This window comes from Boleophthalmus pectinirostris, unplaced genomic scaffold, assembly GCF_026225935.1.
Source record: "Boleophthalmus pectinirostris isolate CB_2022bp ecotype Guang Dong unplaced genomic scaffold, ASM2622593v1 HiC_scaffold_4, whole genome shotgun sequence".
Lineage (NCBI taxonomy): Eukaryota > Metazoa > Chordata > Actinopteri > Gobiiformes > Gobiidae > Boleophthalmus > Boleophthalmus pectinirostris.
The window spans coordinates 869,748-888,658 of record NW_026571353.1 but is presented as its reverse complement, the minus strand read 5'-3'; the positions used below and the strand labels follow the sequence as shown (position 1 = coordinate 888,658).

Sequence of the window (18,911 nt, the reverse complement as noted above, 5' to 3'; positions counted from 1 at the left end):
GAAGTTCGTCTAATTGGAAGGACAACTAAATCATGTCTGAAGGAGCACTGCAAGAAACACAAATGTTCAAATAATTTCATATTGTTGATGTAAATCTTTTGTCACTTACAGTGGAAAGAGGAACCACATTTTTTACTCAAGTAAGGGTAAGTAAGAAAGTTACTTCAATAAAAATGTAGGAGAAGCCCTACCCACCTCTGCTAATAAACCCATAAAATACAGGTTAATTATAATGTTGTAATATTAAAGCATGCATAGACATAGAAAGAGAGGCAAAAAAACCCCAAAAGAACCTCGTATCTAACTGGCACATCTAGGAAACAAACTAAATACAAAGGATCTACTTTCTTAGGCGTTTAGATGTGCGGCCTGGCGAGGCTTTGGCACTGCGCCTCGTCTGTTGGGGGGTCTTCTCTGGACTTTGCTTTGGGGTAGAGACTGTAGAATGCAGAGGAGTGGTTTTAGAATGGGGACTGATGATGATGGATGGGACAGATCTGCTCCTTAAATTCTTCCCTGTGATAGTAACCAGCTCCTCCTCTGATGCACTCTGCTCCTCCTCTTCATCCAGGCGTAGACTCAGGACAATGCCCTCAGATGACTCCTCTTCTTCACTCTGTGGCTCAGAGCTAAATCTCCTGCTGTTCAGCGTGTCTTTTGAGACATCTTCAGACGTAAGTGATTCGGACAGGTCAACACTGTCTTGGTAGTCGACCCTGGCTCTTTTACGTGAAGACCGTATGGGTGTTTGGCAATTGTCCTCTCTGTCTTTCATATCGTCCTGTTGTTCCGATGTAGCAGTCTCATTGAAGGATTTTACTGCCTGAACTTTTTGCACATCTACCAAGACCACAGCCACCCTGGGAAGATCAAAAAGAGGAACCTCTGAAATTATCTTAGTTTCAAACTGGGCATCATCATTTTCGACTACCTCAGAGGGAATCTCAGGTGCTACACGTTCTTTTGACTCTGTGAAGTCTTGTTCATTTGGTGGTCTGTCTGGTGTCACTGGTTGGGTTGTCTGGTTTCCTCCTGTGTGTCTGGGTGTAGCTGTGACTGTCTTGGGTCCACTTCTTAAAGATCTGGTCTCGGCTATTGGTGTTGTTTCATCTGACTGTTCTGGAACAGATTCTTGTTCAAGTTCTTTGTTTATGCCTGATTCTTCTATGTTGAGTTCCATCTCAACTTCAGGCTGGGACTCCTTGTCCATCTCCATAGTGCTCTCAGTTTGTTGTGTATCCTCTTCCTCAGTAGTGCTTGGAAGAACAGATTCCACTTCAACTGCAGATGATGCCTCCTCTGTCTTCTCCTCCTGTACAGCCTCAGCACTAGAATGTTCTACAACAGCTGTGTCGTCCTCTGTGATGTTTGGCTCACATTTTACCTCTTCATTGTCTTTGTGCAAAGTATCCTCTTCTACCAGAGCATGTTCATGATCTTTGCTATCATCCTTTGAAACAGTGGTTTCTAAATCTTCGATTGTTTCATCTTTGCCAGCCCCATCTTCGTCCACTTCTGCTGATAGAGACTTGTTATTATTTTCAATAGCTGTGTGCCCAGGAGTCTCTGTCTGGACCTCCTCGGTCATGTTATCCTCTGCTGAAGAAGGTTCAGACTCCTGGATCTGTGCCTTAGACCTACTTAGTCGCTTTCTTCCAGTTAAATTCTTGCCTCGTTTATTGGTTGTTTTTTCAACAATTTCTTCCTCTATCTTTCGTTTACTACTTCTGGTTGTCCTGGGGGTTAATATTGTGCTGATGAGTCTGGCACCACTTCTTAAAGCTCTTGTTTCAATCACTTTTTCAGTTTCACTGAATGTGAGACTTTCATGCTCACTTCTAACTACAGCTGGGGCTTCAGCATCACCAGAGACATCTTCAGGACATTTTTCAGGGATTTCTTCAGGGTGTATGGTTTGAGATGGGATCAACTGAACAACCTCTGCAGTGATCATAGTTTCAGACTGGGCATCATCATTATCTATTAGATCAGAGGGAATCTCTGACTGTTCTTTTGACTGTTCCTCTGTGGAGTCTTTTTCATTTTGTGGTTCCTCTTGTGGTCTGCCTGTCTGATTTTCTTCTTTGTATATGCATCTGGGTGTAGCTGTGACAGTTTTGGATCCACTTCTTAAAGATCTGGTCTCTACTATTGGTGTTGTTTCCTCTGATTGTCCTGGAACAGATTCTTGTTCAGGGTGTTTGTCTATACCTGATTCTTCTATGTTGAGTTCCATCTCAGCTTCAGACTGGGACTCCTTGTCCATCTCCATATTGCTCTCAATTTGTTGTGTGTCCTCTGCCTCAGTAGTGCTTAGAAGAACAGATTCCAATTCAGCTGCAGATGATGCCTTCTGTGTCTTCTCCTCGTCTACAGCCTCAGCACTGGAATGTTCCACAACAACTGCCTCTTCCTCTGTGATGTCTGTGTCACCTTTTACCTCTTCATTGCCTTTGTGCAACGTATCCTCTTCTACTAGTGTCGATCGTTGATCTTTGCTGTCCTCATTTGAAACAGTGGTTTCGAAATCTTCGATTGTTTTATCTTTGCCAGTGCCATCTTCACCCACTTCTGTTGATAGAGACATGTCATTATTTTCAATAGTTGTCTGTCTAGGAGTCTCTGTCTGGGACTCCTCGGTTATGTTATCCCCTGCTGAAGAAGGTTCAGGCTCTTCGGATTGTGCTTTAGACCTACTTAGTCGCTTTCTTCCAGTTGACTTCTTGCCTCGTTTTATGGCTTGTTTTTTCAACAATCTCTTCCTCAACCTTTCGTTTACTACTTCTGGTTGTCCTGGGGGTCAGAACTGTGCTGATGGGTCTGGCTCCACTTCTTAAAGCTCTTGTTTCAATCACTTTTTCAGGTACACTGGATGAGAGGTTTATATGCTCAGGTGTAACTACATGTGGGGCTTCAGCAGCACTAGAGACATTTTCAGGACATTTATCAGGGGTTTCTTCAGTGTCCTTGGTTTGAGATGGGATCAACTGAACGAGCTCTGTAGCAATCTTAGTTTCAGGCTGGGCATCATCACTGTCTACTACCTCAGAGGGAATCTCTAACAGTTCGTTTGACTGTTCCTCTGTGGAGTCTTTTTCATTTTGTGGTTCCTCCTGTGGTTTGTCTTGTGTCTCTGGTTGGCTTGTCTCTACTATTGGTGTTGTTTCATCTGATTGTCCTGGAACAGATTCTTGTTCAGGCTCTTTGTCTATGCCTGAATCTTCTATGTTGAGTTCCATCTCAGCTTCAGGCTGAGACTCCTTGTCTGTCTCCATAGTGCTCTCAGTTTGTTGTGTGTCTTCTGCCTCAGTAGTGCTTTGAAGAGAAGATTCAACTTCAGCTGCAGATGATGCCTCCTCTGTCTTCTTCTCCTCTACAGCCTCAGCACTAGAATGTTCTACAATAGCTGTGCCATCCTCTGTAATGTCTGTCTCACCTTTTACCTCTTCGTTGTCTTTGTTCAAAGCATCCTCTTCAACCAGTTCAGGTTGTGGATCTTTGCTGTCCTCATTTGAAACAGTGGTTTCTAAATCTTCGATTGTTTTATCTTTACCAGCCCCATCTTCACCCACTTCTGTTGATAAAGACATGTCATTATTTTCAATAGCTGTGTGTCCTGATGTCTCAGTCTGGATCTCCTCAGTTATGCTATCCTCTGCTGAAAAAGGTTCAGGCTCTTGGGTCTCTGCCTTATACCTGCTTTCTCTTCTTCTTCCAGTTGACTTCTTGCCTCGTTTATTTGTTGTTTTTTCAACAATATGTTCCTCTACCTTTTGCTTACTACTTCTGGTTGTTCTGGGGGTTAATATTGTGCTGATGGGTCTTGCTCCACTTCTTAAAGCTCTTGTTTCAACCACTTTTTCAGTTTCACTGGATGAAAGGTTTTCATGCTCAGCTGTAACTACAGGTGGAGCTTCAGCAGCACCAGAGACCTCTTCAAGACATTCTTCAGGGTCCTTGGTTTGAGATGGGACCAACTGAACAACCTCTGTAGCAATCTTAGTTTCAGACTGGGTATCGTCATTGTCTACTACCTCAGAGGGAATCTCTGGTGTTACACATTCTTTTGACTGTTTCTCTGAGGAGTCTTGTTCATTTTGTGGTTCCTCCTGTGGTCTGACTGGCGTCTCTGGTTGAACTGTCTCATTTTCTCCTGTGTGTCTGTGTCTGGGTGTAACTGTGACAGTCTTGGGTCCACTTCTTAAAGATCTGGTCTCTGGTATTGGTGTTGTTTCATCTGTTTGTTCTGGAACAGATTCTTCTTCAAGCTCTTTGTCTATACCTGACTCTTCTGTATTGAGTTCCATCACAGCCTGGGAGTCCTTGTCTGTCTCCATAGTGCTCTCAGTTTGTTGTGTGTTCTCTGCCCCAATAGTGCTTAGAAGAACAGATTCTACTTCAGCTGCAGATGATGCCTTCTGTGTCTTCTCCTGGTCTACAGCTTCAGTACTGTCTGTCTCACCGCTTATCTCTTCATTGTCTTTGTGCAAAGTATCCTCTTCTACCAGAACAGGTTCTTGATCTTTGCTGTCCTCATTTGAAACAGTGGTTTCTAAATCTTCGATTGTTTTATTTTTACCAGCCCCATCTTCACCCACTTCTGTTGATAAAGACATGTCATTATTTTCAATAGCTGTGTGTCCAGGAGTCTCTGTCTGGACCTTCTTGGTCATGCTATCCTCTGCTGAAGAAGGTCCAGGCTCATGGGTTTGTGCCTTAGACCTACTTGCTCGTTTTCTTCCAGTTGACTTTTGGCCTTGTTTTGTGGTTGGTTTTTCTATTTCTTCCTCTACTTTTTGTTTACTACTAGTTCTAGTTGTTCTAGGGGTTAGAACTGGGCTGATGGGTTTGGCTCCACTTCTTAAGGCTCTTGTTTCAATCACTTTTTCAGTTTCATTGAATGAAAGGTTTTCATGCTCAGCTGTCACTACAGGTGGGGCTTCTTCAAAGGCAACAGCAGCACTACCTTCAGGACATTCTTCGGGTGTTTCTTCAGGGTCCTTGGTTTGACACGGGATTAACTGAACAAGCTCTGCAGCAATCTTAGTTTCAGACTGGGCATCATCATTGTCTACTACGTCAGAGGGAATCTCTGATGCTACACATTCTTTTGACTGTTCCTCTGAGGAGTCTTGTTCATTTTGTGGTTCCTCCTGTGGTCTGTCTGGCATTTCTGGTTGGACTGTATGATTTTCTTCTTTGTATATGCATCTGGGTGTGGCTGTGACAGTCTTAGGTCCACTTCTTAAAGATCTGGTCTCTACTATTGGTGTTGTTTCCTCTGATTGTTCTGGAACAGATTCTTGTTCAGGCTCTTTGTCTATGCCTGATTCTTCTGTGTTGAGTTCTGCCAGAGCTTCAGGATGGGACTCCTTGTCTATCTCCATAGTGTTCTCAATTTGTTGTGTGTCCTCTGGCTCAATAGTGCTTAGAAGAACAGATTCACCTTCAGCTGTAGATGATGTCTCTTCTGTCTTCTCCTCATCTACAGCCTCAGCACTGGAACTGTCTACAACAGCTGTTTCTGTGATGTCTGTCTCATTTTTTACCTCTTCATCTTCTTTGTGCAAAGTATTCTCTTCTATCAGTGCAGGTGCTTGATCTTTGTTGTCCTCATTTGAAACAGTGGGTTCTAAATCTTTGATTGGTATATCTTTGCCAGTGCCATCTTCATCCACTTCGGTTGATAATGACATGTCATTATTTTCAATAGTTGTTAGTTCAGATGTCTCTGTCTGGACCTCCTCTGTAATATCCTCCTCTGCTGAAGAAGCTTCGAGCTCCTGGGTCTGTACCTTAGACCTACTTACTCGACTTCTTCCAATTGATTTCTTGCCTCGTTTTAAGGTTGTTTTTTCAACAATCTCTTCCTCTAGCTTTCTTTTGCTACTTCTGGTTGTTCTGGGGGTTAAAACTGTGCTGATTGGTCTGACTCCACTTCTTAAAGCTCTTGTTTCAATCACTTTTTTTGTTTCACTGGATGACAGGTTTTCATGCTCAGTTGTAACAACATGTGGGGCTTCAGCAGCACCAGAGACATCTTCGGGACATTTATCAGGGGTTTCTTCAGTGTCCTTGGTTTGAGATGGAACCAAAAGAACAACCTCTGCAGCGATCTTTGTTTCAAACTGGGCATGATCATTATCTACTACCTCAGTGGTCTTAGTTTCAAACTGGGCATTGTCATTGTCGACCACCTCAGAGGGAATCTCTGGTGCTACACATTCTTTTGACTGTTCCTCTGTGGTGTCTTGTTCATTTTGTGGTTCCTCTTGTAGTCTGTCTGGTGTCGCTGGTTGGGCTGTCTGGTTTTCTTCTGTGTGACTATGTCTGGGTGTAGCTGTGACAGTCTTGGGTCCACTTCTTAAAGACCTGGTCTCTACTATTGGTGTTGTTTCATCTGATTGTTTTGGAACAGATTCTTCTTCAAGCTCTTTGTCTATGCCTGATTCTTCTAAGTTGAGTTCCATCACAGGCTGGGACTCCTTGTCTGTCTCCATAGTGCCCTCAGTTTGTTGTGTGTCCTCTGGCTCAGTAATGCTTGGAAGAACAGGTTCCACTTCAGCTGAAGATGATGCCTCCTCTGTCTTCTCCTCCTCTACAGCCTCAGCACTAGAATGTTCTACAACAGCTGTCTCTTCTTCTGTGATGTCTATCTCACCTTTTACCTCTTCTTCATTGTCTTCTACCAGTGCAGGTTCTTGATCTTTGTTGTCCTCCTTTGAAACAGTATCCTGGGTTTTTTTTGCCACTTGAGACTCAGAATGATTGACTGGTTCATTGTTGTTTGCCCAATCTTCACTAACTTCAGCTGGTAAGGACATCTGGTCTGTTATATCCTCCTCTGCTGAAGAAGCTTCAAACTCCTGGGTTTGGCCCTTTAATTTGCTTACTTGTTTCTTTCCAGTTGACTTCTTACCTCGTTTTATGGTTTGTGTTTGAACAATCTCTTCCTTTACCTTCTGCTGTCTACTTCTGGTCGTTCTTGGGGTTTCGACAGAGCTGTTGGCTCTGGCCCCACTTCTCAAAGTTCTTGTTTGAACCACTTCAACCACTTCAGTTTCACCCTGTGTAGGTGAAAGGCTTTCATGCTCCATTGTGGTTACACATAAGGCTTCTTCAGTGACTGCAGCTGTATCAGAGACCTCTTCAGGGGCTTCTTCAAGGTCCTCAGTTTGAGATGGGCCCAACTGAAGAACCTTTTGAAAAGTTTCAGACTCGGCATCATCATTGTCTTCTGCCTCAGGTGGAATCTCTGGTACTACACATCCTTTTGACAGTTCCTCTGAAGCGGCTTTGTCTAGTGCCACTATGTCGGTTGCCTCTTGTTTTTCCGCTTCATTTGTAACCTCAGCAGCCAAGCAGACATTCCCTCCAGTGAATTCCACTGTGTCTTCTGTCTCTTGGCTTTCATGTTCCTCAGTGTCTCGTCCATGTTTTTGTGTGCCAGCCTCAACTGTAGATCTTTGTACTTGGTTCAATCTCATGCTGGCTCTGGTGGGTTTGGGTGTTGCAATGGAGCCTCTCAGAGGCATTCTGTGTAGGACCTGGGTCTCCTCCATTGTATTCTTGGTCTGGATTTCAGCTGTTACGTTCTCTTCATGTTTAAGTTCTTGTGTTATTCCAAACTCATCCACTGATTTCTCCACATCACCATCAACATCACCTAAATTTAACGGTTGTGGAATGTTGACAACAGTTCTGGTTCTTAAGACTCTCTGTATAGAGACTGTGCCCTCTGGTGTAGCAGTTTTATTGCTGCTCTCTACTGTGTGATCTTCCTGAGAATGAAGACACTCTTCGATCTCTGAGGCCACATTTTCCACCGTAATCGCAGAACTGCATAAAATGTTCAAGTTCTGCGTAACCTTAGAGTCTTCCTGTGACCTCGATAAAGCTGTCACTTTGTCAAACATTGTGTCTTCGTCAAGTTCAGTAAAAACAATACTCCTCCCATTTTCAGTGGTGACCTCCAGCAGCTCCTGTGTAGAAGCACAATTTACTCCTGTTACTTCAATGTAACAGCAGTCGGACGTGTGTAAACAGAGTCCACCACTTACCTCTGTTTGCGCCACTTCAGTGTTCTGCACTAATCTAAGCATCGTGACCTCCTCACTGATTCTATTGTGGAAAAAATAACAATTACTGTACTGTAAATGCAAATACACACTATACTGTGACTAAACACACTATAGGAGGACTAAACACACTATAGGAGGACTAAACACACTCTAGGAGGACTAAACTCACTATAGAAGGGCTAAACACTCTCTAGTCTCGGAGGAGTACACACTATAGAAGGACAACACACACTCTAGGAGGACTGCACACACTATAGGAGGACTAAAGACACTATAGGACAGGGGTGTCAAACTCATTTTGGTCCGGGGGGCGTATCCAGCCTACTTTGATCCCAAAGAGGCCGGATCAAAAACCTCATGGCATATAAACCCCAAAAATAACAATAAGTTCAAATATTTGTAAAGAGAAACGCAAATCTATTACAGAAATCTTTTTTAATTGATGAACTCTTTCTTTTACAAAATATTATATTATGAAAAACCTGAAACTTTAAGAAAAATGCAATTTCAACACAATGTTTTAACATGAACTTGTATGCAAATAGGAATAAGTCAATTTTTCTTGGAAAATCCTGCACTCAGCTCCACTTTTCTCATTTTGGACATTTTGTTGATAAGGGTGTCACTGTTTAAGAGCGTTTGGAAAGAGACAAGTCTTCATTTGTGCTGCTCTGGTGGGAGGGGCCATGTACAGAGACGCTGGAGACGCTGATATGCTAAACACTGCAGAAAATTACCAATATTTTAATAGAAAATATAATTAAAATATGTTTGTAGAAAATCGGCTGAGGGCCACATTAAAGGTCTTGGACAGCCAGATCTGGCCCCCGGGCCGTATGTTTGACACCTCTGCTATAGGAGGACTACACACACTATAGGAGGAGTAAACACCATGCTCAGAAAACGATTATTGTTATATAACTACTGTGGGCCCTGCTGCACCACAGGCTGATATTTAGTTTGTGCTGACCAAGTGACTACACAGACTACACTCAACAGAGCTCCAGGTGTCTAAAAGCATTGATATAGCAATTTATTATGATACATTTGTGGAAATAAATTATTGTCAGTAGAGCTTATTGGCCATCTTAGGCTTGGAGTCAAAAAATCATGTACTGACCGTATATCTGTGGAGCACTGCTCATCTGTGTTCTTCTGTCGGCCTGGGCCAGTGCCTGAAAAGTTTCACAGCACATGATGTACACATACAACAGTCTCATCCTTACAGTCACAAGGAGCACTCACCTTTAGCAGTCTTCACTATGGTAATCTCCTCCTGCAAAACGCACACAACAGTTAGAGGAGGCTAAACAGGAAGCAGGTCATGCTAGTATGTAGGTGTTAAAGACAGAACATACCACGTTCTCCTCTGTGTGATGTACAGAGCCGCTCACTGCAGACTCAGAGCATGTGACAGTTCTGGATGCTCCTAAAATATTATACATATTTTAAGCATCTCTGTCTAAAATACTTAAAATACTTAATACTACTACAGTTATCCAAGGTGACTGCAGTTCTTTTTATGCTTACTTAATGCTTATTAACTACATGTACTACACATGACAAATAAACTTTGATTTGAGACTGTACAGATAGTGTGACTAAAACATACCATGTGATAGTGAGAGGCCCTGACATGAACATGTGTGGAACACAGATATTGGTCTGTATTGGTCTGCTGCCGTACTGTGCTAGTTGGTACTAGTTGGTAGTTGGTACGTCTGGCACTGTACTAGTTCTATTAGTGAGTATTCAAATTTGTTCATTTAGTGTCGTAGATTAGAGCAATATTTGTTCAGTTGATGGTACAGCCATAGTCACTTATTTCTTTATTTAAAACAATGATATTATTATCTAACTTTAAATATTAATTAATTAGAGACAGCACACAATTTACATGAACCTTAACAGGAGAGATGTTTGTACATCAGGTTGTAGCACCAGTGCCAATTTCCACCTTCATTGATTGATTGTTTTTAACTGACCTTGGCTTTCATCTGTTCTTCCTGGAGACCTGTAGCATGTTTTGGGTTGATGGAAGAAACATGCAAATTCTACACAGAAAGGCCCGGGCGACCTGGGGATCAAACCCAGAACCTATTTGTTGTGAGGCATGAGTGCTAGCCACTCAGCCACCATGCCACTCCAGAGAGAAACGTTGCTCTGTGCCAGATTTAGCTACAAGCTCCTTTCCATCTGCAGTCCTTGAGCAGGTACAGAATACATTCAGGAAACTATTTACATTAGACCAATTCTAAAAACAACATTTCATCATTAACAGTGATTATTGATCCGTTACTGATTAGTTTCTAGTTTAACTAGTCTAACTAGCTGAGCAAATGATGTGTGCCAAAAAAGTTGGTATGTACAGAACAATACCTCTCAGATTCATGCTGTGAATCCTGCTGGAGATAGACGTTCTTTGGCTGAACCTGGAGCTGTCCACCTCCCACAGCAGCTCGGAGTCTCTAGGGAAGGCCCGCAGATAGCACTGGCACACTAGGGCATAGGCCACAGCACAGTGAGGGGGTGGGCAGACAGCCAGAGTTGGTGCTATTCTGGACAGTGAATTACCTTTATACATGGCTGTGGTCAGAGGATACCTGAGACCTAGATGGTCCTCTTTGAAACTATCCACAAAATCCTCCAGCATATGCAAGCCCAGGCCTTTCCCACGGTGACATTTCCTCACAAACACAGAGTCCATCACAGACAGGGGGTAAGTGCGGCTGGAGAAGGAGCTGCACGGGCTGCCTGTACATGGAGCACAACACAGACAAATAGACAGGTGAGGGCTTTGGACCTATACACACTGAAACACTATGACAGCACCAGTGTGCACTATGACACTATGACACTATGACACAGTACATAAGAGTGTACTGAGCAGACCTGAGGAGCAGACATGAGGAGCATGGGGAGGGAGCTTCCTCAGTCTCACACACTGCACTTTGCGCACTGACTGGGTGCTGTTGTACCTGTGGGTTTGACTGAGTAGAAGCCTACTGCCTGTCCATTTTCCACAGAATCTTTGCAAAGTCTTGCTCTCCGTGGCAGAGGAAGGGCAGCTCATCTGAGCTCATCTCCTGGACTCTGTAGACAATGCGGTTGAGCACATACAGAACGATCCTCTCGCCCAATGTGTCCACCTGTCACACACACACAGTTTCTCAGCACACACACAGATCCAGTCAGCAGTGAAATGGAAGACAGTATGGACATGTATGTGTATGTATGTATGCGCATGATTTCTGTCTTTATCATTTGGGGGACTACTGCTACTGTCATTCATCTTATTATACTGGGTTTAGAAATGTAATCCAGAAATACAATAGTAATAAACAGTTCACAGCAGTGAATTTCAAGGTCCAATCAGAATGCTTTATGATGGTTTATGTTATGTAATTTATTCTATGGGATTTTTATATGATTATATGACTTATTACAATTCAAGTTGCCATAGCACTGTAAATTGGGGCTGAAAGGGTGTTCGGTGTAAAGACTTACACAATTATAATGGAGTGACAACTCTGTATTATTTACAGAGAAGCTTAAAGGAAAATCCCCCATACATTTGGTCTGAGCAGACCTGTCCACACATGGGGATTACCTGCACCAGGCCATCTCGGGAGTTGTCTGCAGTGTGGAGGAGATCACCCACAGCCCACCACTGATCCAGGAGGTACAAGGCCACTGGAGTGAAGGGGTCTGCTGGGGCGAACAGAGCCAGGACCTTCTGTGTGTCACACGATCCATATAGAGGCACTAAGCCCACACTGGAAATGCTTATGTCCACCTGAGAAGAGAGGCCAAGGTGTGAGCGTGCATCCCCCTGAAAGAGTCACTGCCTGATATGTGGGGCCAATTTAGATTATTTTGCCAACATTTTGTATTTTGTAAATTGACTACTTTTTACCACTAACTTGTAAGAGCTGTGCAGTCTTTTTTGTGTTGTTATTCCTTCGCAATAAAGCGTTCATTTGGAGCTTTATGTGTATACTTTAGGCAGCAGGACAGCAAAAACAAAATATGAGCCTCTGCTTGTGCTTTAAGGCCGAGAGCCGATATGATGAAAAAACAAATATTGGCCAATTGATATGTCAGCCAACCAAAAGTCGATGTAGTAATTATCATGACAAGCCTACTCATCGCAGACAGTGAGCGGACTGACCTTGGTGGAATCAGGGAGGGTCAGCTGTTCTGGACACTCTGGATTGCTGTACAGTAGCTCCCTCATGTAGCTCTGAGCCCTCTGCTCCAGCTCGGAGTGGCTCACAGCTGCCAGGACATCCACTGGGAACTTCATCCTGAGCAACACAAGAAGATAGAATCATAATAATCAAAACACACACACACAGACACACACACACTGCTCTCCTATCTGTGCGATACATCTTATGTAAATGTTTAAGGGGCCCTATCGGCCCCGGAATTGCCAATCTCTACTAAAAGAAAGGTAAAATAAGTTTCATGGCATCACAAGGTGGAACAGAGCATTTTGAGCTTTGGAGATGTAGACAGAATACTAAAAATGGATTACTCGTGTGAATGAAACAAAACACAACTCCATGTATGTTTTGATGAGGTAACAACATTATAACATGACTTAAAGCTCATAAGAGTCCATTTTATTTCATATAGAATATCTTTTTTGTTTTAGGGTGATGCATAGAATATACCAATCAGAGGTTGCTCAACAGTAACTTAACTGTTTAGTATTTTCAGGATTTCTCAGGATGGACACAAAAATTTAACAAATTAAATCATATCTGAAGGAGCACTGTAAGAAACATAAATGTTCAAATCATTTTACACTGTCAACTTAAAGATTTTGTCACTTGTAGACTTACAGTGGAAAAAGGAACCACAACTTTTAGTCGGGTAAGAGTACTGTTACTTCAAATATTTTTAATATTTTTAAAAAGTAATACATAAAGTAATAAATAAAACATACTCCTGTAATAGTTGGTTTGTATTCATGAATAGTTTCTGCTTGTACAGTGGAGATACAGAAGAGGTTGACCATCACCAGTGAGTGCAAATGAGTCACAGTTTGTGAGTCTCACAGAGGCACATCTGACAGCACCATGACTGTGCTAATCTTAACCTGGACTCATTAATCCCTCTCAATCGGCTCTGTGCTCTGGAACAAGGACTTTCACCTGCACCTCACACACCACCCTGCACGAACTGATGCACATCCCAGCACCCTGCCTTCATCCTGACCACAAGACAGTGAAGAGGACAACTGAAACCACCAAAGTACTACCACAGAGTAGCCTGTACGGAGTACCCAACTTTAATGAAAGGCGCGTGCGAGTGCGTGCGCGTGCGCCACGGCAGATGGAACACAGTGTTCCCGTGACAGAAACTTTTCCCGCGGATAAGAAAGCATCTTTCTCGATCTTTGTTTTGCATCATCCTCAGAACAAACCGAGGCCTGACACCCACTGACTGTGCCGCGCGAGGCCTGACACCCACAAATATACCGCGCGCCTCACAAATGTACACGGAGTTCCCTGGAGTGGCTGAGTGGGAGGGGCAGGGGGGTGTGTGTCCACCACGCGCAGACAGTTTATAAACTTTACTAGGCAGTACGCGCTTAGGTGTGATTATGTTTGGATGATACATGTATAGCACGGCAGAGCACGACTCGCTCTCCGCACAGGTACCTTTCACACAGACGAATCTGAAGTCTACGGTCACGACAGTGGAACGGGGACATTGTGTCCAATGCAAAGGGGTCTCGCGTAAGGCTCACGAGTCATGCCCGCTGGTGAAGGGCCATGGTTAGAACAGGTCACTAAAAATCTGACATTTGGTACTTGTCTCTTATCTGGCCACGCGCTCACGGGCAATATTCTACTCCTCACGGGGCAGCACAAAGGAGCGCCGAAGCGGTGCACGGATGCGTGCGCGGGTGCCTACTGTTTGGAGTATAGTGCACAGAAGCAGAGAAGCACAGAGCGCAAAAGGGACCACATGAGCGCGCGCTGCATGTGGGACACAAAAGCGTACAGATGCATCGTAGCGGGGTGGTCTACTCACCTTGGGTTTACGCAGAAGCCCCTCCAGCTGTCCTAAAGTTTGAAACCTCACGTCGTATTCTGTCAACAGTCAGGTTTGTTACGCTGCAACTGCGTCACGATGCGCATGCTCAGGCTAACCCTCCCTGCACAGATCTGTTATGTAAGTCTAATCCTGTCCTGTCCCGAAGCCTAAAATATAAGAGGGGACCTGACAACCCATCCATGTGCGCGCGCAGGCACATCTTCATACACGCGCTGCAGCTCAGGCTCCACGCGCCCGTGCGTCACAGATGTCACTGTTGGCCCTTCAGACGCCTTTCAGTCTTGGCCTTTTGATACACATTTATTTAGTCTTATATGCACGATATATACACGGAGCATGACAGTTTCATATATTCAAAAGCAAATTGAAGGGCAAAAGTGAAGCCCACTGTGAGGAACAAGTGCAACAACGCGCAGTACTGCAGCTCAGACACTGGAGGGCAGGACGCACCTATGGAGCTGAAGACTGCGATAGTTTTTAAAGTCCCAGCCTGTGTCCTGATAAGAGCAATAGGAGTAACGAAAACTGTGGCCCCTCAGATTGAGGTAGACTGTGGCCCCTCAAACTGTGACAAACTGTGGCCCCTTAGACTGTGGCAAACAGTGGCCCCTCAGACTGTGGTCCCTCAGAGTGTAGCCCCTCAGATTATGGCAAACTGTAGCCCTGCAGACTGTGGCAAACCCGTGGCCTCTTAGACTGTGACCCATTAAACTGAGGCCCCTCAGACTGTGACAAATTATGGCTCCTCAGACTGTGGCCCCTCAGACTGTGACAAACCATGCCCCCTGAGACTCTGGCAGAGTGTAGCCCCTGAGACTATGTCCCCTGAGACTGTGACAAACCATAACCCCTCAGACTGTGGCAGACTGTGGCCCCTCAGACTGTGGCCCCTCAGACTGTGGCAGTGTGTGACCTCTTTCACTTAGGCCCTTCAGTACCAGTTTGCCCGGTACCATGTTGAAATGCCAGTACAGCTCACACAACAGCTGCATTGTCCCCCCACAGCAGCAGCAGCAGCATCACTTGTACAGCAAAGAAAGCTCTTTTCATTGCAGAGAAAACATGGGCTCCTTATCTGCACGGCGGTGTGGGCCCAGCAGGGACTTGGGCGCGCAGCGTATACACAGTATATACATGGACTCAGGTGAAATTGTGCTCTTTTGGACGCAGACGCAGGAGCTCTTTGGCATTGAAGCTGAATACCTAAGTCAGAATAAAGCTTTTGTCTGTGCTGGGGCTAGCTCAGGTCAGTTCACGTTTCACCTGTCCTCCACGCGCTGCACATGGCACACTCCACACTGCCTGATGAATCCTGCTCTTTGTGTGGCTCTGCTCTATCCTCAGACCTGCCCAGACTAAAATACACTGGAGACCTTTGCTTCAACTAAAAGCACTGCTCTGTTTTCATTCATGAGCCAACCACAGGGACCATGATTACCGAGAGGCAGTAGATGGCGCTGTGTGGGGTAAAGGGTTGGTGCTCAAACAGCTGCAGACTGGAGCAGTGAGCAGCAGCACAGTGGAGTGTGAAAGGTGAACCTGCTCAGGAGGCTCCTTTTCAGCCTTACCAGCTGTCATTCATCTGAGCTCCTGACACGTCGAGCATAGAAGACATCTGCCACTCACACAAACACCTGCCATTTTCAGTTACCATTGTTCACATGAATTGTTCACACGTTTTATACTAAAACACAAATATAGCCCTGATCGTTAATGACTGAAGCAAATAAACTATAATGTTAATAAAGAAAGAGATAAAATGAACATCTGCACGCAATTAGCCAATTTATTCAATAATTCACTCATAAATAAATTATGACAAATTTGGAGCAGCAGGCTTTTAGAGAACAGTCAGTCTGTGTGTGACAGAGTATGTGGCCCCCTCATGTCTGTCCCCCACATGTTTATACTCTGGCAGTGTGAGCTGGAGCAGGATCTGTTGGCTCCTCCTGGTACATTCAGTTCATGTGCTTTGGTCTTGACACATCATATTGTGTTAAAAGTAAAAGTAAGCTCAAGTCTTGTCATTGTGCACAAAACACAACAGAACACCTTTTCAATTGTCCCTAAAAACAAAGAGCCTAGAGGAGCATCACTTGGCCTCACGCTTGTCAGTGGTCTATAAGCTGTGATAAATACAGTAAACATGTTATCTGGAGTGGGTTTCAGAGGAGGGGATGCTCACATCTGTGGCAGCCCCCTGTATGTTAGGGCATTACATTAAGACCACCCACTGTCACTGCTGTGGGTGTGTGGTGTGCTGTCTCTCCAATAGTTTTTCCTCCAAACATTGGATGAGGATAGGGTCAACTTTCAGGTCAAACTTGTTGGCAAACCAGTGGCCATAGGTGAGGAGCCAGCGCAGCTCAGCGGCCCCATAGATGCACACACTTCTCATATGTGTCCCTGTGCAGGCCGGGTACAGACTGCCCTCCAGATAGTTCCACTTGACCAGCCGTGTTTTACTGATAAGGTCTGAGATGTCAGGCGCAGAGTAGGGGATGTGTCCAGGTGCTCCAGGAACTCGCACCATGGACGCCCAGAAGTGCTCATCGGGAGAGTAGGTGTCTGCAGACCAGGCCAAGAAGTCCCTGGCCACTGGGCTGCTCTGAATGTACTGGACAAACTCCCTGGACAAGACAAAGTAGGCACTGCCTATGAACACCTGTATCCCATGTGGAGGAGGTTGTTTGGTGGCTCTGGTTTTGACTGGAATGCTGCGGTACTCATAGGGCACAGATTTAAGCTGGTATTGAAAGGTGAAGCGCTGTCTCTTGAGCAGGCTGGGTCGGCTCGTCTCTAACATGTTAGTGCCATTGAGTGCCTGCAGCTCCATTACCAACTCGTAGTTGGTCCTGAGAGGGAAGTCCTGACCGCACAGGTTAATAACATATCTCCAGGCTGTGCGCGCCTGCAGCAGGTCAGACAGGCAGTGGAGGTCTGCGTGAAGGCGGCTCACATGGGCGTACTGCACTGACTCCAGCCGACTGGAGATGAACACATTAGGGAGGCAGTGTGCCACATTCTGCATGGCTTTGATAAAAGTAGGAGAGGACTTCTGGTCATAGTGAATGCAGTAGATGTTATGAGGGACATAAATGGCCCGCAGTATGCGCTCCACCATGGGTGCGTTCTTATGCACCACCAGAGAGTAGGCCAGTGGGAAGCTCTGCTCCACTCGTCGCGTAGTAACCGTATGGTATCCTCTGCTATGGAGGAACATGAGACAGTCTGAGGTCAGACTCACAGTGCTGCTGTCATCCATGTCCATACTGAGCGTGCGCCTCAACTCCAGAGAGCGCCCTATTTCCACAGGCTCCAGCTCATAGATGGCAGTGCAGTTAATGTCATACATGCGGGTTACTGGTGAGTAGGTAGAAAAGGGCTGGAGGTAGGAACTGCCCCTGACACTGACCCTCACAGAGAGCAGTTTGAGCAGGCACAGCAGCAGCAGTGAGCTGGTAAACAGGAAACACCTGTGTCGCTGACCAGTCTGCCGCCACCTCACAGTCATTCTGCAATAAACACACCAGACTTAAAATCCAAATAACAGTAAGTGGCCTAGACAGTAAAGTTTACTGTAGATAGCCTATATTAAAAACTTGAAATGTGTTCTTTTCTCCATGCTGCTTTACTACAGCATATTAATATGTTATTTTTAGTGAGTTAAACGGGCCCACTGAAAAATGCAGTTGTTTTTGGTAGAGTAACGCTCATCAATAAGTGGTTTAGTGAGCGCGACTGTACCTTGTTGGAGTGGTGCGCTCTCAACCCCGGACAGCCCCAGCAGCAAGGATCTTGCTCCCCGGAGTAACGCCGCAGTAACGGGTGCATCAAGAGTCCTGTTTTTACTGTCAGGTCCGACAGTACACGGAAAACAACTCCCGAGAAAGTGCAGCCATTTGACACGAAGGAGCGCGACGCAGCACTCTCTATGGCTCTAAGGGAAAAAAGTTGGCCTCCGGAGAAATGAGCGCGTGGATGTGTGGATGTGACTGTCCCACTGAGGAGGGGAGTCACCACGCCCCGCCCCACGCTCTCAGGACCCACAACCCAACTCAGAACGCTTCAGGTTCCACTGCCACTCATAAGTAAACTGTCAAACAAATAACTAACGTAACATAAGACCAGTCAGTGTTCGTTTATTTAGCATAGATTTCATAATAAAATAAAACATGCATAAGTGAACACTTTTTAACACATTCTATAAAGCCAAAAATGTGATTTGGCCTAATAAACAAAGATTTCAAGAACTCACATGTGAACTGTCAAAAAACAAATAACGTAACAAGTCAGTTTTCATGTATTTAACATACATTTCATGTGATAAAATAAAACAGGCAACGGTGAACAGTTTTTAACTCATTCTACAAAGACAAAATGTGTCAGTAAAATGAGAACACGCTCTTTAATATCAAGTATGAAAAGGTTTGAGTCAAGTCATCTTTTTTAGAAGGTCCAGCTGTCGTCCCTCAGCATCTTCTCCCAGTACTGGTCCATGAGCACATTTGGGACCAGTTCATCATCTTCAGTCACATGCAGCACTCTGACCTTCCTCAACAAAGCCAGGCCATCCACATCTGCAAAATACCAGTGTATTCCAATCCACAATGCTCTACTGTTATGCTCTAGGAGGACAGGTAGGAGTCAGTCATGTCACCTCACTTTGCCTACAGATACCGGTGTAGTTTTATCAGAACTCTGAGCCTAATCCACAATGGAAATGGGTTCCAAGTAGCAGCTGATATGGGAATGTTA

At 44.8% G+C, this 18,911-nt stretch overlaps 2 protein-coding genes across 2 annotated transcripts; both read right to left on the bottom strand.

Moving 5' to 3' along the window:
• Positions 1-2,693: 2,693 nt before the first annotated feature.
• On the bottom strand, positions 2,694-14,207 carry LOC110172418 (uncharacterized). The gene is given in 12 exon segments (XM_055161888.1): positions 2,694-7,982; positions 8,061-8,121; positions 9,202-9,256; positions 9,327-9,357; positions 9,440-9,510; positions 10,461-10,580; positions 10,656-10,835; positions 11,060-11,098; positions 11,101-11,230; positions 11,692-11,877; positions 12,253-12,388; positions 14,130-14,207. Coding segments are annotated over 11 exon segments (6,297 nt in total). The 5' UTR covers position 12,388; positions 14,130-14,207.
• Positions 14,208-16,389: 2,182 nt separating this feature from the next.
• Positions 16,390-18,035, bottom strand: gcnt4a (glucosaminyl (N-acetyl) transferase 4a). Its single transcript, XM_020938279.2, has 2 exons — positions 17,901-18,035; positions 16,390-17,668 (listed from the first exon to the last, which is right to left on the bottom strand). The coding sequence occupies exon 2, from the start codon at positions 17,665-17,667 to the stop codon at positions 16,390-16,392; it is 1,278 nt and encodes a 425-aa protein (XP_020793938.1). The 5' UTR covers position 17,668; positions 17,901-18,035.
• Between the last annotated feature and the right edge of the window lie 876 nt (positions 18,036-18,911).

Excerpts from the sequence above, each read along its gene's own strand:
- gcnt4a (XM_020938279.2), bottom strand. The coding sequence starts at position 17,667 with ATGACTGTGAGGTGGCGGCAGACTGGTCAGCGACACAGGTGTTTCCTG.